This window comes from Ambystoma mexicanum, chromosome 7q, assembly GCF_040938575.1.
Source record: "Ambystoma mexicanum isolate Mex_15411 chromosome 7q, UKY_AmexF1_1, whole genome shotgun sequence".
Classification (NCBI taxonomy): domain Eukaryota; kingdom Metazoa; phylum Chordata; class Amphibia; order Caudata; family Ambystomatidae; genus Ambystoma; species Ambystoma mexicanum.
Window position 1 is genome coordinate 877,959,842 of NC_090941.1, and position 19,888 is coordinate 877,979,729.

At 41.0% G+C, this 19,888-nt stretch overlaps 1 protein-coding gene across 1 annotated transcript in view; it reads right to left on the reverse strand.

Moving 5' to 3' along the window:
- LOC138528089 (uncharacterized) overlaps positions 1–19,888 on the reverse strand; it is an 840,778-nt gene that overhangs the window by 207,807 nt on the left and 613,083 nt on the right. The window contains exons 17-18 of the mRNA XM_069639536.1: positions 13,528–13,590; positions 13,205–13,438 (exon numbers count right to left, since the gene is read on the reverse strand). Coding sequence (XP_069495637.1) covers positions 13,205–13,438; positions 13,528–13,590 — 297 coding nt within the window. The remainder of the gene's footprint in view (positions 1–13,204; positions 13,439–13,527; positions 13,591–19,888) is intronic.

A 19,888-nucleotide genomic window follows, 5' to 3' on the forward strand; every position in this document is an offset into this window, starting at 1 on the left:
GCTTACTCTAGCAATGATTCAGGGATGGTTCTTAGGAGGCAAACGAAATTTTTAGCAAGGAAAGAAATGACTGCTGATGGTTACACGTGGCTGGATTTTTAACCAAATTGCAAATCGTGGTAAAATTCGCGAATGCGTGAATCGTGATTGCGGAAGTCGGTTCTTGGCTTGTTGGAGAGCTTAGATTCTAAGCTTTCAGAGGAAAGTTAAACCAAGTTCGTAGCCCAAACGGTTCCAGAGATACGGACGATTAAATAAAGGTACTTTTTCGGATTTAAAGTAAACTCAAAATGACAGGTGACAGCTTGCAGCTTCAGAATTGACAAGTGACAGTGGTGCAGCTTTAGAAAATGACAAGTGACAACTTCTAGGAGGCAGTTCTGGTTAGATTAAAATAGTTTGGATTAGATTATTTTAACTAAGAGATTGGTTCTGCACAGTTCTGCTAGGTACTCACAATATATTTTTGAAATAGACCTCGCCACAGATCTGGTCAAGTTTTGGACTGGACTCCGGTTCTGGTCTCGGCACTTCACAGTGATCTGGGTCAGCTCTCTGGTTCTGCTCACAGCGGTCTGGGTCACTCTGGATCTCTGGCCTCTGGTTCTGGATACTGCTCTGCTTTCTCTGGGTACAGCACTGCTTCTGGATCTTTCTGGCGCAGGTTTTCAGGCCAGAATCAACAGCTCAGCCCGGCTGTCAATAGTCTGCAAATGATTTTGGGCCTGCTGACAAATACTTTTGCTTGCAGTGGGCCTTCTTGGTTCAAAGTTCTGTAGTCTCTGTTTAGCTTGGAAGTCTAAGTGTAGGATCTCTGGATGTGAAGTCGTCGGTCAGCATGCTCCGCAGCAAATGGAATTGAATGTCTCTACCTGTCCCAGCAGTCTCTTTTTATGTGTTTTGAAAATGGGTGTGTGCCTGGTCCTAGCTAAGCCTGCCCCTCTCTACTTGTCATTGGCCCAATTCTCCCCTCTCCCATGATTGGGGGAAGGAAATGTGAGTCAGAGTGATGCTGTAGGTTTTATGGGTCAGAGGATCCTCCCCTGGTCAGTTTGCCCACAAATCTATATTTGATTCAAATACATATTGCACAGATACACAGTTGTTTAAAATTACATGCACCCATCACATATCACATGAGGTATACTCTGTTCAAACTCTGCTCTTCCTGGGGGCTTGCATTCAGAAATGGCAACATTTTGCACTTTTTAACTGGTTTTGCAATATCGGACATTTACCCAAATTTACACACATGTGCGCAAGGAGTGTGGACATTAATTGATGAAGTGTCAGATTTTTAACATGCAGACATTCGGAGTGAAACCCTATTTTCCGCTAGCAACCCCCCAGATCATACCACCAGGTCCTAAAACCTCTTAAAATGTGGGCAGAAAAATCACAAGAATTATGGTATCATTTAGATAATTTTGACAAGTCCGCACCATGAGTTATACATCTTTCTTAAAATCATATTCTGGCCAACAGGGGTGTGTCTTCCCAGGTCACATGGTGGAGAAACCAGTCTATCCACTTTCTTTAAGCTCAGCCTGTCCTCAGAGGGGGCTGCCCCTCCCCGTTTCTGCCAAGAGGAAGCCACTTTTACGACGCCCCCAATATAACTTCTGCCTGAGTCAAGGAAGGGCTTTGTTCAAAAGGAAGCCATTTACGATACCCCCAATAAACCATCTGCCTGGGCCCAGGACAGGCCTTTGTTCAACTCCCTGTAGCTGCTCCACCCCTAATCTAATCAGAGAGGTGACAACTCCTTTTGACAAGGGGAAGAGTGGCTGAGCAGGTTTTAACTCCTGTGGGGGTAGATGTCAGGCAGAATTCAGTTTCATTAAGCCAGGTTTCAGCTAAATGTCACTTTTTGTCCCCCAGTTTAAGTCTATTACGATTTTTACATACACATTAAATAATTACTTTCTTCAAGTCATTTCAGAGTATAGTTTTACATTGTATCCACCTCTTAGCAAGTCTTTCCTTGGTCTGGTTTTGTTTCATTTGTTCAGTTTTACACAAAAGTCTGGTGGTTTTAAAACGCCGGCTTTCTGATAGTGGTGAGTACTGGTAATGCAACCATTTTTGGGATTTAAGAAAATGAATTCCCCACAGTTCTGGGTTGCTTTTGGCAATCAGCATTGCCATTCCCAATGGTTTAGGCAGTACAATTGTTTCCATTTTTATTAAATGCATGTATTCCTTTAGACTAGAGAAAAGAGGGGGCTAGGTGCCTTCTTTTTTGTTAAAGAGGGGCTTGACTCAAAAAGGCGTTCATTACAGGGAGAAGAGAGAGTCATAAGCTACCCCTATTTTACCGTGTTAACTACAGTAGGTTTCCAAAAGGCAGGAAGCTAGTTTGTAATTGCTAGCTGTCGAAAGTCACAAAAAAACATAAATAAGAATGGAAAGAAATGTTGGTTTATTCAGACATACATATAGAGTATAGAATTAATAGTAAAGAAAAAACAGATTAAAATGAAAGATCACATGCAAGCCTAGTTTGGCTTGTAACAAAAGCGCACGAAAAATGAAAATAGTAATAAGTACAAAACTGTTGTTACATCACAGTTTGGTAGTTGAGGGTTAGTAACATATATTGTGGATTTCAAATACTACAGTCAGATTGGTAGTATGTCATAGTGGTCGACACATTGTTATAGGTGTTTCTGGTTCGGGGGGTATTCAACCTTCACTGAGTAGATAATGTTCACAGATGAAGGGTCCGAACTTTCATCAGGACGTTGTTGGGAACGCCTATTGGGAGGGAGGGAGAGGAGAGTATGTCAAGAGGAAAATGTGACCACACAGAGGAATCCGTATGAAAAGAGTGTTGCACTATAGGAAACCTACCTATGTTCTGTCAACGGTTGAACTGAATTGAGGGAGATAAATAAATTGATCTGGTGTCCGTGGTGGTAATCTACAATAGGGAAAAGGGTGGCAATGAATGCACCTGGATGGTATGAAGGATCATACATATAGGATTGAATAACGATAGTATTGCATACCTTAATTGATGGTATGTGGTCCAATTTAGAATTGTTTTGTCACACGGGTGCAATTTCCCTGTACTTGGAGGCTTTTTCAGGTTAGAAACATAGCCTATGCCGCTGTGTAGGAAGGAAAAGGATTCTGTTTAGTGGCTAAATTGGTGTTTTTACCTGGTGCTTAAAAACGATTTAGAAAAAAGTGCCCTTATTGCTTAAAAAGGATGGTTGAGCTAAGTACTGACCGCAGGCAAAGTGTCTATGATAATTATTATGGCAGTGAAATACTGAGTGCCTGAGCGGGCTCTAAGGTGTGGTATAGTGTTAAAATTGATTTTCGTGGCAATATAGAACCGTCATGACCGTTTTCGAGTATAGAACGCGATTTAATGGTGCAAAACCCGAAAATATCCAGTAAAGCGTGAGGTAAGTTCACGTCTGTAATGTCTATTGTTGGTTGTACGTTTTTGTGGTTGTGGTTTGAGCTAGGGCCTGCCATCCGATTAGGTATGTGCTCGCGGTGCGGCAGTGGTTTGGGCTAAAGTGTGCCAAACAGAAGGGTAATTTTTGGTTTAAGCGAAATAACCACGGTGCGGCTCTGTATTAGCGATAGACAGTCTAGTATTTAACTCTAACAAAGTGATTGCCGGGTCATGGCAAACTCGATTTCTTACCTGAAAAAGGCGCGTGAGGCGGATGAATGAACGTCTGCCTTGCGAGTCCGGAAACCAATTGATTTATTTTGCGAGAGGCGCGTAGCGTAAATACAAATTGTGGCCAGTTGGCGCATGCGTAATGGCGACACTCATAGGGACGCTACATTTTAAAAAGGGGGCGCGCATGCGTCGTGAGATGGTTTGCACGCATGTGCAATGGGGCTGGGATAAGGACACTAATGGGTGTTAGTGTAGCGAGCAAATGACAGCCGTGGTGTAAAAACATGGTTAACTTCATGCATTAATGTTAGTGTGACTGAATAACATGGACATTCTTATTTTGGAGCAAAAAGCATAGATGGTTATTTCGACAGATTACCTCAAGACTTAAAGAAAGAGGCTACCCCAACCACACGATCCGTCGAGCCAGAAAACGAGCAAAAAACCAAAGCAGAGAATCATGCCTTGAACTTACCCCACGAAAGCCTTGCAAGGACAGAATCACCTGTGTCACTACCTTTTCACCACTCAGTAATCAACTAAAGAAGACCATACTCAAACATTGGAACATTCTTCAAACTGATTCATTTAAACCTACCAAACCCAGTTTCGCATTCAAACGGAGCAGAAATCTCAAAGATTGTTTGGTGAACACCTATACGGAATCCACCAAGCTAAAAGAACAACTCACCCTGTGGAATCTGCCTGCCTTCCAAGGACATTTTAAATGCGGCTCATGCTCAGTTTGTTCTTTGACAAAAAACATGAAATCCATTGATCTAAACGGAAAGAACTGGAATTTTGAGTCCTTCACCAACTGTAAAAGCAAATGGACAGTATACGCAATTCAATGCCCCTGCAATTTGGTATACATCGGCAAATGTAAGAGAGAAGTTAGACAACGCATATGTGAATATTGCTCATGCATCAAAAATGCTGTTCCAGACAAACCAATGGTGGCACACTTCCAAGAGAAACACCACACCCACAATGACATTTTCTGGTTTGTTCTAGAAATAGCCAGAAACCCATTCAGAGGTGGCGATAGAGACCTCTCACTTCGAAAGCTAGAGCAGAAATGGATTTTACGCCTAGATTCTGTCAAACAGGGCCTTAATATAGCCATTGAATGGAATCTATTCTTCAAATAAATCTCTATTTTTAGCCCTACATGTTGTATCTGTCTTACTACATGCCTTTTGACGTATTTCAACTACAGGCCACGTGCCTCCTGCCACCCGTATCCTCACCAGACTTGACACCCTCGTTACAAATTATGAGTCATGTTTTTTGTCTTTTTAAACAATATTTCCTATTGCAATGCTTTAATCATGTATCTTGAACAAAGATGTTTCTTGCCTTCCTTCTGCATGATGGGACAAAAGCTTAATTATTTTACATATACCACTCTCTCGAATGTATGTTTAACCAGAATAATCTGTCGAAATAACCATCTATGCTTTTTGCTCCAAAATAAGAATGTCCATGTTATTCAGTCACACTAACATTAATGCATGAAGTTAACCATGTTTTTACACCACGGCTGTCATTTGCTCGCTACACTAACACCCATTAGTGTCCTTATCCCAGCCCCATTGCACATGCGTTCCAACCATCTCACGACGCATGCGCGCCCCCCTTTTCAAACGTAGCGTCCCTAGGAGTGTCGCCATTACGCATGCGCCAACCGGCCACAATTTGTATTTACGCTACGCGCCTCTCCCAAAATAAATCAATTGGTTTCCGGACTCGCAAGGCAGACGTTCATTCATCCGACTCACGCTCCTTTTTCAGGTAAGAAATCGAGTTCGCCATGACCTAGCAATCACTTTGTTAGAGTTAAATACTAGACTGTCTATCGCTAATACAGAGCCGCCCTGCGATTATTTCGCTTAAACCAAAAATTACCCTTCTGTTTGGCACACTTTAGCCCAAACCACTGCCGCACCACGAGCACATACCTAATCGGATGGCAGGCCCTAGCCCAAACCACAACCACAAAAACGTACAACCAACAATAGACAGTACAGACGTGAACTTACCTCACGCTTTACTGGATATTTTCGGGTTTTGCACCATTAAATCGCGTTCTATACTCGAAAACGGTCATGACGGTTCTATATTGCCACGAAAATCAATTTTAACACTATATCACACCTTAGAGCCCGCTCAGGCACTCAGTATTTCACTGCCATAATAATTATCATAGACACTTTGCCTGCGTTCAGTACTTAGCTCAACCATCCTTTTTAAGCAATAAGGGAACTTTTCTCTAAATCGTTTTTAAGCACCAGGTAAAAACACCAATTTAGCCACTAAACAGAATCCTTTTCCTTCCTACACCGCGGCATAGGCTATGTTTCTAACCTGAAAAAGCCTCCAAGTACAGGGAAATTGCACCTGTGTGACAAAACAATTCTAAATTGGACCGCATACCATCAATTAAGTATGCAATACTGTCGTTATTCGATCCTATATGTATGATCCTTCATACCATCCAGGTGCATTCATTGCCACCCTTTTCCCTATTGTAGATTACCACCACGGACACCAGATCAATTTATTTGTCTCCCTGAATTCAGTTCAACCGTTGACAGAACATAGGTAGGTTTCCTATAGTGCAACACTCTTTTCATACGGATTCCTCTGTGTGGTCACATTTTCCTCTTGACATACTCTCTTCTCCCTCCCTCCCAATAGGCGTTCCCAACAACGTCCTGATGAAAGTTCGGACCCTTCATCTGTGAACATTATCTACTCAGTGAAGGTTGAATACCGCCCGAACCAGAAACACCTATAACAATGTGTCGACCACTATGACATACTACCAATCTGACTGTAGTATTTGAAATCCACAATATATGTTACTAACCCTCACCTACCAAACTGTGATGTAACAACAGTTTTGTACTTATTACTATTTCCATTTTTCGTGCGCTTTTGTTACAAGCCAAACTAGGCTTGCATGTGATCTCTCATTTTAAACTGTTTTTTCTTTACTATGAATTCTATACTCTATATGTATGTCTGAATAAACCAACATTTCTTTCCATTCTTATTTATGTTTTTTTGTGACTTTCGACAGCTAGCAATTACAAACTAGCTTCCTGCCTTTTGGAAACCTACCGTAGTTAACACAGTAAAATAGGGGTAGATTATGGCTCTCTCTTCTCCCTCCCTTTAGACTAGAAAGGGACACTACATATGTGACTTCACAATAATTAATTGACAAGCCTATTGGAGCCATGTCTAACATCACCTCTTCATCTGATTTTTCTTTACCAATATGTTCATGATGCTCACCAACAGATCCACAAAGTCCTCGAAACGCGTCATGCCAATCATAGTGGAACCTCTGTCAATCATGATAATGCAGACAATGTATTTCTGTTTTTATCTGTTTTCGCTTCAAAATATGTGTTTATGAATAAATGTGAGAGCCGTCTCTCCTTTTATATGACCACACTTAACTCTCCTTGGTCTTCACTAAGTACACTAATATTGAATGTGTTTTCATACAAAACTTATTCATAAAGCACTAAAATTCCTAAGTTATTACGCCTTGCTGCGTATCCATAGAGTGTGCAGGGGACGGGAGGACTCCAACCTTGGGTCCTATTTCCTTGTTCTTGTATACGATAGGGTTTTTGTGCCAGAACCTTCTTTCCTCCCCTGCACCTCCCGAGAAGTAAAGAAAGTTAACACCTAGTTGGTGTTACTTCTAAGTACATCACCCATAATCACTCCCAAAAGTGGTGTGCACCTACTTTTCTCCCTTTTCTTTGTGGGACTATGCACACCAATCTGGCGATGGGGATAGGAAGGAATGGATCTCTATAGGATCTATGGATAGCTCCTATTCCAGTGTTTTGAAACATAAATTGAATGTTTAAGTAATATTTTAACGGTTACCAAATATGTCTGATGTGACAATAAGGTGGCCAGGTGGAGTTAGTGAAGAAGGATTTGCAAAGTATATGTGAATTTGGTCTATATGGTTTTCCTCCCTGTACTGGTAACTATTGAGCACACAAAGCGGTCAATGAACCTAGAATTTAGCAGGCAAACTGAGATCTAACCAGGGAGAAGGTTAATTGATTGATAAAGAAGTTACTCCTTCCTTACTCTTCTCTGTCCAGATGTAAATCAGGAGTAGGTAAGTCAAAAATAGTACCCGTAACGATTTTATGAATTGTATGTTCTATCCTCAGGAGAAGGTCAAGAGTAAAGCCGAGCTAGTTCTGATAACTTCTTCCGGAATCAGTCCCAAAGTCTTGGTCAAAAAGGAGAAAGTGGTAAAATATCCACACAATGGATGACAAAACATAGGGAAGCCCTGTTAGGAACACACAGTAAAATACAACAGGGTCTAACTTCAGGCAGTTTAACTGACAGCCACACAAGAAATGCACACAGTCGGGATGTAGGGGATGTCCCAGTCCTCTCCTGAGGACTTTAGTGAGTGTGACGTTGAATGAATGTCCCTATGCAAACCTATATGGCCCAAACCCTAAACCATACAACGCATGGACATTAAAATAGGAAGCACTGACCTGGTAAGGAACATAATTATTCAATGGAGTCCTCTGCAACAAAACCTTAATATATTTCTCACTTGGGTCATTCATTTATTGTAGTGATACACATTTCATAATGCTGGAAACCCACAATGAATCCAAATCCTTACATTAGAGAAAAGACCAGAAGGCCCGCGTTCACAGATTTCTAGCATACCATATTGAAAATGCTGCCAGTGTGCAGTCACCTTAGCTCCGAAGAATGTGTAATTATATCCAGCTAATTAGCTCTCTATATTTTTACAACCTCTCAACTTTCTTTAAAAATACTAAAATCCACCCCTCGCTTATAATTAGCACTTTAACTGTGGCTGCATGTCGAAACAGGTAAGGCATCTAAGAATTTATTTGAGTTATGGTGCAGTTTCTCATTCTATATCTGGCAAATTTACTTGAGATTTTTCATTTCAGCTCTGCTAAAGGATTAGTTGGATTTCATTGCTGTCGGACTCCAGCACGTATTCGGAATAGGAATAAGCATTTGCAGACATTCTTTATGATATAAAAAAATAGTGTTAAATAGTTTTAGTTGAGGCCAAGATATGTGTTTAAAACAAGACAAGTTAGCAGCTACCAGCGGCTGGGGCTTATTCAGTGGCCTTGCCTTGATCAAAAGTGGTGCCAAGGTGATTTTGTTTGCATATTTAATTCCAAACATATTCCTGATCCCAACAGCCTTGTTTGGCATTCACAGGGGGGCGGGTACAGTGCATAATAAAAGCAGAGTTTGAGACATGTTTTAAGCATAAACTACTGAGAAGAGAAACGATAAAGCGTTTCTCTATTACTGAACACCTGATGATACAGAGACAATTGAGTTTCAGTGGTGGCAGAATTGGTGGCATAGCTATTTGTATTTGAACTTACCGAAAAAAAGGCGAGCGATTTCATCAGAAATTCTGAAAGCGAAAAAACTGTGAGGGAAGTAATCTCTTTGTACAGTGATTTACAGTAGTTGATAGTGGTTAGCGGGTAGGATGTGTACAAGCAGTGATCGAAGTGAGCGGGAACGGTCGGGAGTGGTGTTCCACTACTTTTTATTTTTTCTGTCAACCATTCCTCTACTTTTTACAACCATATTCACCATTCTATATATAGTATCGTCCATTCGTGTCCCTGTGCAAGGGTAAAGTTGTAATAGGAACCTTAGTTACTAGTCACTTAGACTATTGCAATGTCCCGTCCGCAACACCTTGTTACATGTTGGGCTATGCTTCCGCCTACCCTCTCCCTTGCCAAGACCCCAGTTCCGCTACTTTTATCGGTACACTTCTACCCCTGTGTACCAGGGAGTAGATTAGGAAGATAGCAGTGGGAGCCTGTACTCCAGCCATCACAAACTAACAACACATTTTGCTTAGTCTTTACAGTTATGTGTAATTGAAAAAGTATATAAAGTTTTCCATGTTTTCGTGTGTCTACCATGGAGGAAGCAGTTGTGGTGTTTCTGGTGCCTTCAACACGATTGGAGCTGCCTTATGTCATTTCACTTGAAGGTTTGTATTATGGCTACATTCTTAATATCAGGGCGCAGAGAGTATTGGACGTAAGGCACAAGAAAGGTGCTGGAGAGGGAAGGAGTGTGGGGGAGGCGGGGAGGCCTACGAACTGCAGCATTGAGCAGACCCAGGCATTCTAGGGTGTGAGGTGTAGAGTAGAAGCAAACAAAGTTAATCAGGTGGAAAGGGTTAGGGTGAAGCCATGAATGGACTTATAATTTTTTTTTATTTATTTGCATTTTTAAAGCGCTCGCACAGCCCTGGGGCATCAAGGCGCTGTTACAGGAATATGTCTTAGTTGGGTATTTATAATGGGCTTAATACCCAGAGTTTTCTAAGTGCGGACCCGGGAATCGAACCTGTGTTGCTTCGTGTCATATTGCTTCCAAGTCGAGCATGTTGCCCCTGAGCTAACCCCCTTGGAACATACAATTATATATGAGATATTTTAAGCGATACTTGTGTTGTCTGAATGGTCACCCTGCACGAGTGGGGAACTCTTTTGTTGAGTGGGACTGAAGAGCAGAGAGGAAGGTGCAGGAGGAGACTAGACCCGTTGTTAGGATGATGGAGGACGAGAGTGGGGATCCACATTTTTATAAATGCTACTGAAGATGTTGCTATAGTTTTAGGTGAGGTCTTACTTATACTCAGCGGGTTTATGCAAGTGGCTGAGGCAGTAGAGTTAATGAATAGTTGAAGCTTTAGTTCCTTGCCAAAGAGGATTACAAGGTGAATGGCCTTGTGGTTGTTGTGAAGAGGTCAGGAGCGAACAACAAGGTGGAAGAGCGAAGGAGCGGGCTAGTGGGAGCTGAAACGTAGCTGAAGAATTGAACATCAGGCAACGAAGTGCCAATCACTCGTGGATGGCAAACAATATGTAGATAGAGAGGAGCACAATTTAGGGGTAAAAGGTGGAAGAAGAATATTTGTGTGTGTGTGTGTGTGTGTGTTTCACCCACAAATAGGTAGTAGAAGACAAAAAAGTGATTTGTTTCCCAAGAGAGAGTGTAATGATAAGTGTGACAAGAACAGACCCATGAAGAACCCCCACTGGAAGGGGTGTAAGAAGAGGTGCCAGTGTTCCATGAGATGAAATAGACTGATCCATGGGTTCGGAGGGTAAACAGCTCAGGCAGAATCACAAGGAAGTAGTGAAAAAGGAGGGTTTGGATGAAGAACAGAGCTGACATAAGCAGAGATCCGGGAGAATGAAAACCAAGACGCATATGGATTGGTTGGCAAAGGTGAACTAGTTGGAGATGCAAGTGGGTGTCAGTTCTTGGAGGGTATTGCAGGGTTGATGATCTCCAAGTAGTCAATCAGTTCAGCATTATGTGCTTGTGATCTAGAAATCATATTAAAAAAAAAAGATCACCTTAAAGATTTTAATTGCAAGAGGGATGGGGGGCTAAGAGCATGGGCAGCTGCTTCCTCCCCAACAGCTGCATCCCTAGGGTAGGGTTACGGGAGGCACCTGTAATGGAGCAACACGGGTCACCCTGAATTGATAGCACCCCAGACCATTTGAGCAATACCAAGGTACACCTTGAAGTAACCTGCCATTTTGCTGGTAATAATTTGTAACTGATTTTGTATCTAAGTCTATTATATTCCGGCACTTCCGAACCCAATGCTGTGTACTGCATGATATCCTGCCACAATATTAAAACTAGTGTCTTTTATACTGACTATATAATTGCTTGTAAATGCTTATTTTTTAGCCAGCTTTCCCCAATCATTGTCCTGTAGAAATATGCCTTGTTTACCTCCCCTGGGGTCACTTTGAGCTACTTTGCCCACATCAATTTGGGAAAAGCACTGACATCACCCATTTATAGGTTGTCCCCCTACCTTCGCTTCGGATCCTTCTGTGCCCCCCTAAATTTGATTCCTGTAGACAGCACTGCTCCCTGGTTCCATTGTTTGCCCCAGCTCAGGCATCTAGGAACATGTTCTCAGCTGGCTCAGCTACAGGACCCTCAGCACAGATCGCTGTTGCTGAGGAACGTGGGCATCTACATTTAGTTACCTTGTACAACAGGTTTAGTGTCCTTTAGTTTCATGCTTTCTCACATCAAAAGCTGCCATGGGTGCACTGTAAGTAAATAATACATGGCTCCTTTGCCCTAAGCATTGGTGCTTTGTTTACTTACCCGAGAGTTGGACCCGTGCCAATTTTAACTGCTCACAAATCCCAGCAGTGGGTATTCAATCCAGTTAATCCCATCAATCTATTCATCCACATGCTTAGTCTTCCATGTCTCAAGGGAGTTTCTGAGAAGCAAGCACCTCTGGAATACCTAGTCAAGTGTAGCAGGCACGCTGGTCTGCTCATTTTAAAGTCAAAGGGCCGCACAGTTAGAGGGAGACATCTAGAAAGGGAAATGCTATGTGTTGGCTGCCCTAAAGCCGACTGTTGAACGATAATAGTCAACCTTTGTGGGTCTCATCCAATAAGAATCCTCAATCACTAACAGTAAACGCAAACACACTTTCGAAATGGATGTTCATTGAGTAAACATGCGTAAACAACATATAATGTAAATACTGCTAAAATGTATACAAGATTTCAACAGTTATCCTTTAATTATGAACACGGCCAACAATGTTCAGAGACTTGATCAAAATATGGCCCTTCGACCTTACACTTCCCACACACATGTCATAGACCAGTTTAATGCCTGTGGTACCTAACAGACAGGGACATCCATAGGAAATGGAAGAAAGACCTGGTCCTTCCGTTCCCATTCTTCAACTTAAATAGGACCATCAGAACAGTTTCAAAATAGGTCGAGATTTCAGGCCTGCTCTTCTAGCTGAAATAACAGTTTCTATCAATGAATGCAATTCAGAAAAAGTCCTTACACAAGCAAAGGACTCAGCAGCATTAGCTGTGTACACATGGTCAATATTGTTGTATGCCTGATTTATGTCAGGTACACATACTAATTGGAATTATAGACAGCTAGCTATCAAATGCGTGAATATATTCAATCAAGTTCTCAACATCATTCATAACTATGGGGGTGGGTGAGAGGGTTAATGCACACCACAGACGAAAGCTTCCAGTCAATAATTATATGTAGTGTGTGTTCCCTGTGTGCTCCATCCTATCCTTTGTGCTGTCCCCATGGACCAGAATTTCATGGGGTGGAGAGTAGAGGCAAAAAAACCTGCATTAAGCAACAAGGTTTCTTCCCACCTCATACCAGAGCAAACCAAAAATGAAACACATTCCTGGTCCAGGACATGTCATATGCCATTGCTGTGAAGACATGCTAGTTGATTTTGAAACACAAAGTCCTCGGCCGTGATATCACAGCAGGATGACTCAGCATTCGGGAAGGTTAGTAGTTGCTTATGGCGTCTCATGGAAACCCATACACAACTATTCAATACGAGCAAAAACATCACACATGCTGTCTTGTTTACTTTCATCATCCCATGTTTATAGTCTTGAATTTGAAAAATATACTTACAAAAACATCCCCAGCTCTGAGTGTCTGTATATGGATATAAATCTGTGAAGTCTCATCCTCTTCTGATATTCTGTCCGTTCCAGTGGGTTTTGAGGATCCAACATTGCTGTTGTTTGTTGAGGTTGGGTGGTGTAGAAGATCTTTAGAAGATGTGTCCCTCTGCAGAATTGGCAAAAGGTACTCTTCACTGAAACTTCTCGAGTTCATGTTCTCCTTATTGCCTGATTGCATTTGCTGTAATAATACAAAATAGAAATGGTTCAGCTGTTATGTTCAGCAGATGGTTTATGTTGGGGAGCCAGACATGCAAAGATCTAAATTACTCTATTATCAGCAATGCTCTCTTTCCTATCACAGTTCTTATTGATGCTGAGATGCTTTGGCATCTGCACGACAGATGGCAAAAATAAAACAGCTTTTTGTGTTACAAAATTCCAACTTTGTGTCCCAAATAAGGAGGACTTCCCAAGCAAACATCCTGTTTATGTCTGTCTCTCCGGACAATCCCCTTGCTCAATGAGTATATCCTGTAAAGCGCAGTCCTCCAACATTTTCTTTGAGCCGCCTCCTTGGATTTGCCTGGCTGAAAAAGCATGCTTTGGAAATGCGTCTGTAAGTCAAGCAATGGCCACATGTGTACAGGTCTGACCTGTCCAGACAAGACATGGCACTCCTTACCACATGGGCACCCTACCATGTGTCCTCCTGGACTTCTTCAACCATAGACAAGTTGACCCATTCTGCGCTCGGTCTTCGGGCATGTAGCTCCTTATTCAAAATAGAAAATAAATAAATACTCTGCTGTTCACTACACCCAAAGTATCAATTATAGAGGTGAGCTTTGTCCTTCCATCTTGTGCCTGACTCACTTTCACACTCCCTCTGACAAGAAGTCTAGCTGCTGGCATAGGAACACCACACCCCAATAACAGTGGGCATTCTATACCATGTGAGTACCCTACCGCATACCTTAGCCTCTCTCCTTATATCCTGGACCATAGGTTTCCTGCAGTAAGGGTATTATGATTACAGGCAATATTAGTTTGGCTCTGTACGGTATATACAGTCCCCTGATGCCCAGCATCTGGGCCATCATATACGAGCTATCGCCTAATCGTATCCCTTTCAATACTCTTCACAACGTCTCCTAGTACAAGCTGAAGAATAACCACATCCCTACTCCTCTCCCCTACCTCTCTGTTATTTTCAATCCTGAGCCGCAGGTGCTCAATCCATCATATCAGAAATGCCACCGTCTTCTATCCAACACTTGCTTTTTCCAAAAAAGTCCACTACAATCTTACCTTTCGGAGCTGGAATGCCCATATCGGTTCGATGTGTTTATAACGAAAAAGAATATCGAAATGAAAATACCAATAACGAAATGCTTTGGGTCCAATGTATAATGTCCAAATAACGAAAAAGAAGCAACAATATATGTATAGAACGAAACCGTAGTGAGCAGTGGCAAAATAGAGGAAATGGCATATTTACACAGCGTGGCATTTCATTTGCAATTCTAAATAAATAAAAAAAGACTTACCGAGAGGTGTCCAGAAAGCAGATATATCCAAGTACCAATGAAAAGCAAATTGATTTAAATACAAGGGACAAACCGCAATACTGGAAAAAAGAAATCCACATCCGGGCACCAGGTCATGAAGAAAACCATAAAAAATGTTGAAATAATTGCAAGATAAGCCAAGAAATCCAAACGGAAAACTGTAGTCCAGTGTAAAGAAGAACCCCAAATCCACATCCAGGAATGTGACGAACAAAACCATAAAAGAAGTAGAACAAATCCCAAGTTAAACAAAGAAATCTAACCAGAAACCAGACATCCAGTGTGCCAAATAACCCAGAATCCATATCCAGGAACCAAGTCCTGAAGAACACCATACAAAAGTTGAAAAAATCCCAAGACAAAAGATGAAATCCAACCGGAAACCACAATTCTAGTGTGCCAGAAGTGATCACAGGAATCCGAAGAACCAATTTCAGTCCGAATCCAAGTACCACAAATTCAAAAAATCCAGGAAACAAAAAAAATCCATGGAAAAATAAAAAATCCGAAGCAAACAGGAGCTCCAAAGAAAGCTGTCCAATTGCGCACAAACAGCATTTTAGTGTTTCCGGTCGGATAACATTGGAAAAAGCTATAGAAAGAGTGACACCTAATGGCGGAAAATAATATTGCAGTTGCTAAAAATTAATTAATAGAATAATAGTTTTAAATGTTATATAATACACTCAAATACAATAGAATAATTAGTTATTTATGTTATCCAAAACTGTTTTTGGTTATTTTTAATTCACTAAAAATGTCTTCGTTATATTTTTTTTCATTATTATCACTGTATACTGCCCATATCGAATTGCTCATTGACTACTTCTATTCCGACACAACCAGCATTGACATCATGGGAATCAAAGAAACCTGGCTTGCCCTTTATGATGCTTCCATTTCAAGTACACTCAATATCAACACTGCTTCCTTTCTGCGCAGGACTCAATAAAAGTGGTGGCAACATTGGCCTAATGATCAGCAGAACCACACACTCCCCCCTCTGATTTCAATACTTTTGCCTTTAAACATACAAGCACATAGACACTTCCATCCTCTCCTCTAACTACTATTTTAGAATTGTGCAATTGGCATTCTTAACTGACCTACAACTCTTACTTGACTCACTCCCAACATATGCTCACATCATTCACAAGTGTGACTTTAACCTTTATAAAATCCATAACACACACCAGCGTTAAATTGATTCTCACCTTTATAATCGATCCCGCTCCTCTCGACATGTCCAAATAAAACAGGTCTCAGAGATGGCCTAAGGAACATCAGAGCCACCCCATCTGCCCATTCAATTCACCCATCAGATGTTCATCCTATTTCCTCTGACCATACCAGCACCTATTTATTAACTTAATTTCCCCTCAGTACTGCTCCACACTGTCACTCATCTGGCACTCTTTATTGGCCTGCATCTCATTCTCATGTGGAACTTTAACCTATTCATAATACTTAAAACCAAACAATTTGAATTTGCAGCTCTCCTTCATGATGTGGCTCACTCCTCACTCCATATCCTGCCCAGTCATCTGGAGTGCAACTCCCACAATCTGGTCTTTCTCTATTCCAGCCTCAATACTGATTCTTCTTCTTGCAGCCATTCTATCACCCACTTTTATATCACAGTTCCTCCTCCAACCCTACTTACAAAACTCATCCACCACTCAACACAAATATCAACCTGATTCCATGGCTTCATTATTGAAGGATCAACACTCAACTCTCCTAGAACTCTCTATTAGAAAAGCATCTGACTTCCAGAAAGCTATCACTGACTAAAATTTCTCAGTTCACCTTTGGAACACTCTACCACATTTGCAAATTTACTCATTCCACTTCTCAAACCCATCCTCAATGACCTCCAACTCCCAACTATGTGAAGTCAATGGCATACATCTGGCACTCTGTCCCTCCTAGCCAACTACAAAATGTTCTTCTGGAAGCTCAATACCACCCTTTGACATCAGAGTCTGGCAACTTCACTAAGCTGATCTCCTCTCTCTGCTTGCACCCCGTAACGCTATCCTGCAGCCTCCAGACAAGGCTGCTCCCCGACCCACCCTGCATCTCATCTTGTTCCATCTCACCCCCCTCAGACAATAACTGGAATGTACTTTCTCTATATTTTGTATGAATCATGATAGACTCACCATGCTCTTTTTTCATCCTTCTCACCTGCTATCTGTTCTCTTCTTACCTGCCTGCTTTACTTTTCTCCTTCATCACTCATTGAACTAACAGCGATTGTTGTCACTGCTAAACCATCCAGTGTTGTATTAACATATGCTCATCATTAGAGGGTGCCGTAAAATGACTGCGCTCACAGCTGGTGCCACATACATCACCATTAAATTAATCAATAAATCAATAAATAAATAAATAAGAAATGAAACCCCAACCTGCCTAGACCTAATCTTCGACCTCTCACTCTTATCACAGATCTTCTACACCTGTGTTGAGCCCCTCAATCTTCTACCCATTCTGAAAAGGCCTTCAGTCAATGCAGATAAATATACCATCTATCAACCACATTTCTCTTCTCCCTCTTAATGTTAACGTTCTTGTACTGGTGACAACATACAATCTACAGTCTAATAATCATTTATAATTCCATCCAGTCTGGGTTCCACAGCCATCACTCAGCTGAAACAACCCTCATACAAGTGTAAAACATCCTCATCATTACACACCATGCTAAACTCTCCTCTATTGGCATTCACCTTGACATATCTATAGCCTTCAAAACAATGGACCTTACCTATTTTTCTCTATCTTCGCCAACTTTGTAATGCAAGACACTACTCTGCCCTGCATTGATTCCTACCCTTAAATCCATCATTCTGAATATGCTACTCTCCTACCTCCTGGAGTACCTCAAGGTTCTGTTTTGAGCCCTTTCCTCTTTACCCTCTTCTTAAGGTAAGAATATTTCCACCTTTCGGTTATCATATAATATCTTTGCTGAAGATAGCCAGATCCTATTCTTGTTTGTTATCTCTACCCCTGAATTATACAAGAAAGTCCTTCTCTGCCTCTCTGCCATCTACAAGTAGATGACTCTTTGCTTAACACAATGAACGTTTCTAAAACTGAAGTGCTCTATCTTCTTACTCATAATGTTCTTTACATTTTCCCATCACCCATCTTCTCCTCCCCTGACCTTCATTCACCGTCCAGATGCCCCATGACTTTGGGGTACTCTTTGAAAGTGACATCAGGGGACAGGGATGCATGTATGAGGATAATTATAATGATAATGATTCAAAAAAGGAATCTAGCATTTAAAGATTCACTTTTTTCTTTTATGTTTTCCAAAATGTACACCATACAGAGAAAATCAACAAATCCTCACCTTCAGTTTAATGTTTAACGATGATGATATGTATGTTTTAGTGTTTTCACAAGCAATGTGACTATTCTCCTGACGAATGTTCCGATATCCACAATAGAAAACAGAAACATGTTGAGTCCCAAGCTCTAGTGTATGAATGAACTAGAATTAGAAAATCTGACTCCTTTCTTGAGTATGACAACAGTAAATCAGCAAATGCTCCGAATTGTTGTCAATTATCAGTTGTGTGTATTAAGTTGACACTGGTTCTCACTTTCGAGGACAGATTGTCACGAAAAGGATTGTGTTTTAGAGTCTGTTTACCACAACACTGACAAGCTGATTTGTTTTTTTTACTAGTGAATAAATGAATATTTTGTATTGAACTTTGTAACAGACTAATTGAATCGTTTGGTCTAACTGTTGAAACATGTGCTAACTACCTCATGCTATATTGTATGTCCAGTTACCCCAAAATAAGGTAGAGCGCTCACCCGACGTGAGCTAATTTGGGGTTCCCCCCTTTATATATGGAGACATCTTACATGTAACCATGTAATATTTCTGACCTGTTACTTGCATCCTTGAGCGACAACATCAGGCGCATGGTGTGGATTTTTCAACAAACTAAACCGTACTAGTAACAATATTGGGTCTTAAATACATTTTACCCACTTTTAAGTGGAAACAGGAGATGCCCAATTTTGCAAAAGATCTCTGCATTCATGACAAGATAGCGCCATTACATCAATTTATTGTATGGAATTATATTAATAAAAAGAAGCAGTCTGAAAAATGTGAAATCAGCATTGCATTTCATCAATAATTGGGTCATCCCACAACAGGCCTACGTGTGTCAGCAATGTGATCAATCAAGAAATAGAATATGGCCTGTGCTACAAAAAAATTCATTTCAAAGTTATATAAGTCAAAACACTTATTGGGATTTCTTCAGATGTTGTCACAGGTTTTGAATGATGTGCCTCACATGAAGAAGATGCCAATATAACATCACTGTAGTTAATCTTTCTCTGTAATGTGACAATGTATGTCTGGGAAAGCAGAGAAAATCTATATTAAAACAGTGTATTCCCTTTTTTCAACAACTGTTGGATTGCTGTACAGATATGTATAGCAATGTGGTCCATTTTAAATATGGTACATTATAGTTTAAGTGTGTGAACAATCAACAATCTTCAATGTGGCTGAGACAATGTTAAATGATTATGGATACTTAGCTTAACAGAAAAACAAGTTTGAACTCTCTGTTACCCGGGTATGCACAGGCTGTTATCTGACATTCCTGGGGGAAGTCTCATGTATCACTTCAGAACAAAAACATTAGTTTCCCAGAAACAAAAGACCCCGTGATCAGACATTCATAATTAGTGAGCAGACCCCACCATTTAAAGTTCATCTAAGAACATTGTGTATTATAGCTATAAACTAACATACCAGTATAAGCTGAAATATGGAGTGCTAGTGGATAATCAGAATTTCTACCATCACTGCACTGCCTCCTAGCACCGCTCTGACAGTTCAAAGAAAAATCCTTGCACTTAATAGATCATGTTTCGACCTTGCCTTCCATTAATTCCGTAAGGTAGTCCTCAAATCGGAAGGAGAACAAGGAGACCGCTCATATTGCCCTGATCAGTCATTGACTACTGGCTTCACAGAAAGGCCTCTGATGAGGTTATTCATCGAGAGCACAAGGTTAAGCACAGAAATGCTTTTTTAAATGGTTTTCGCTCTAGTTTCACAATTATACAAT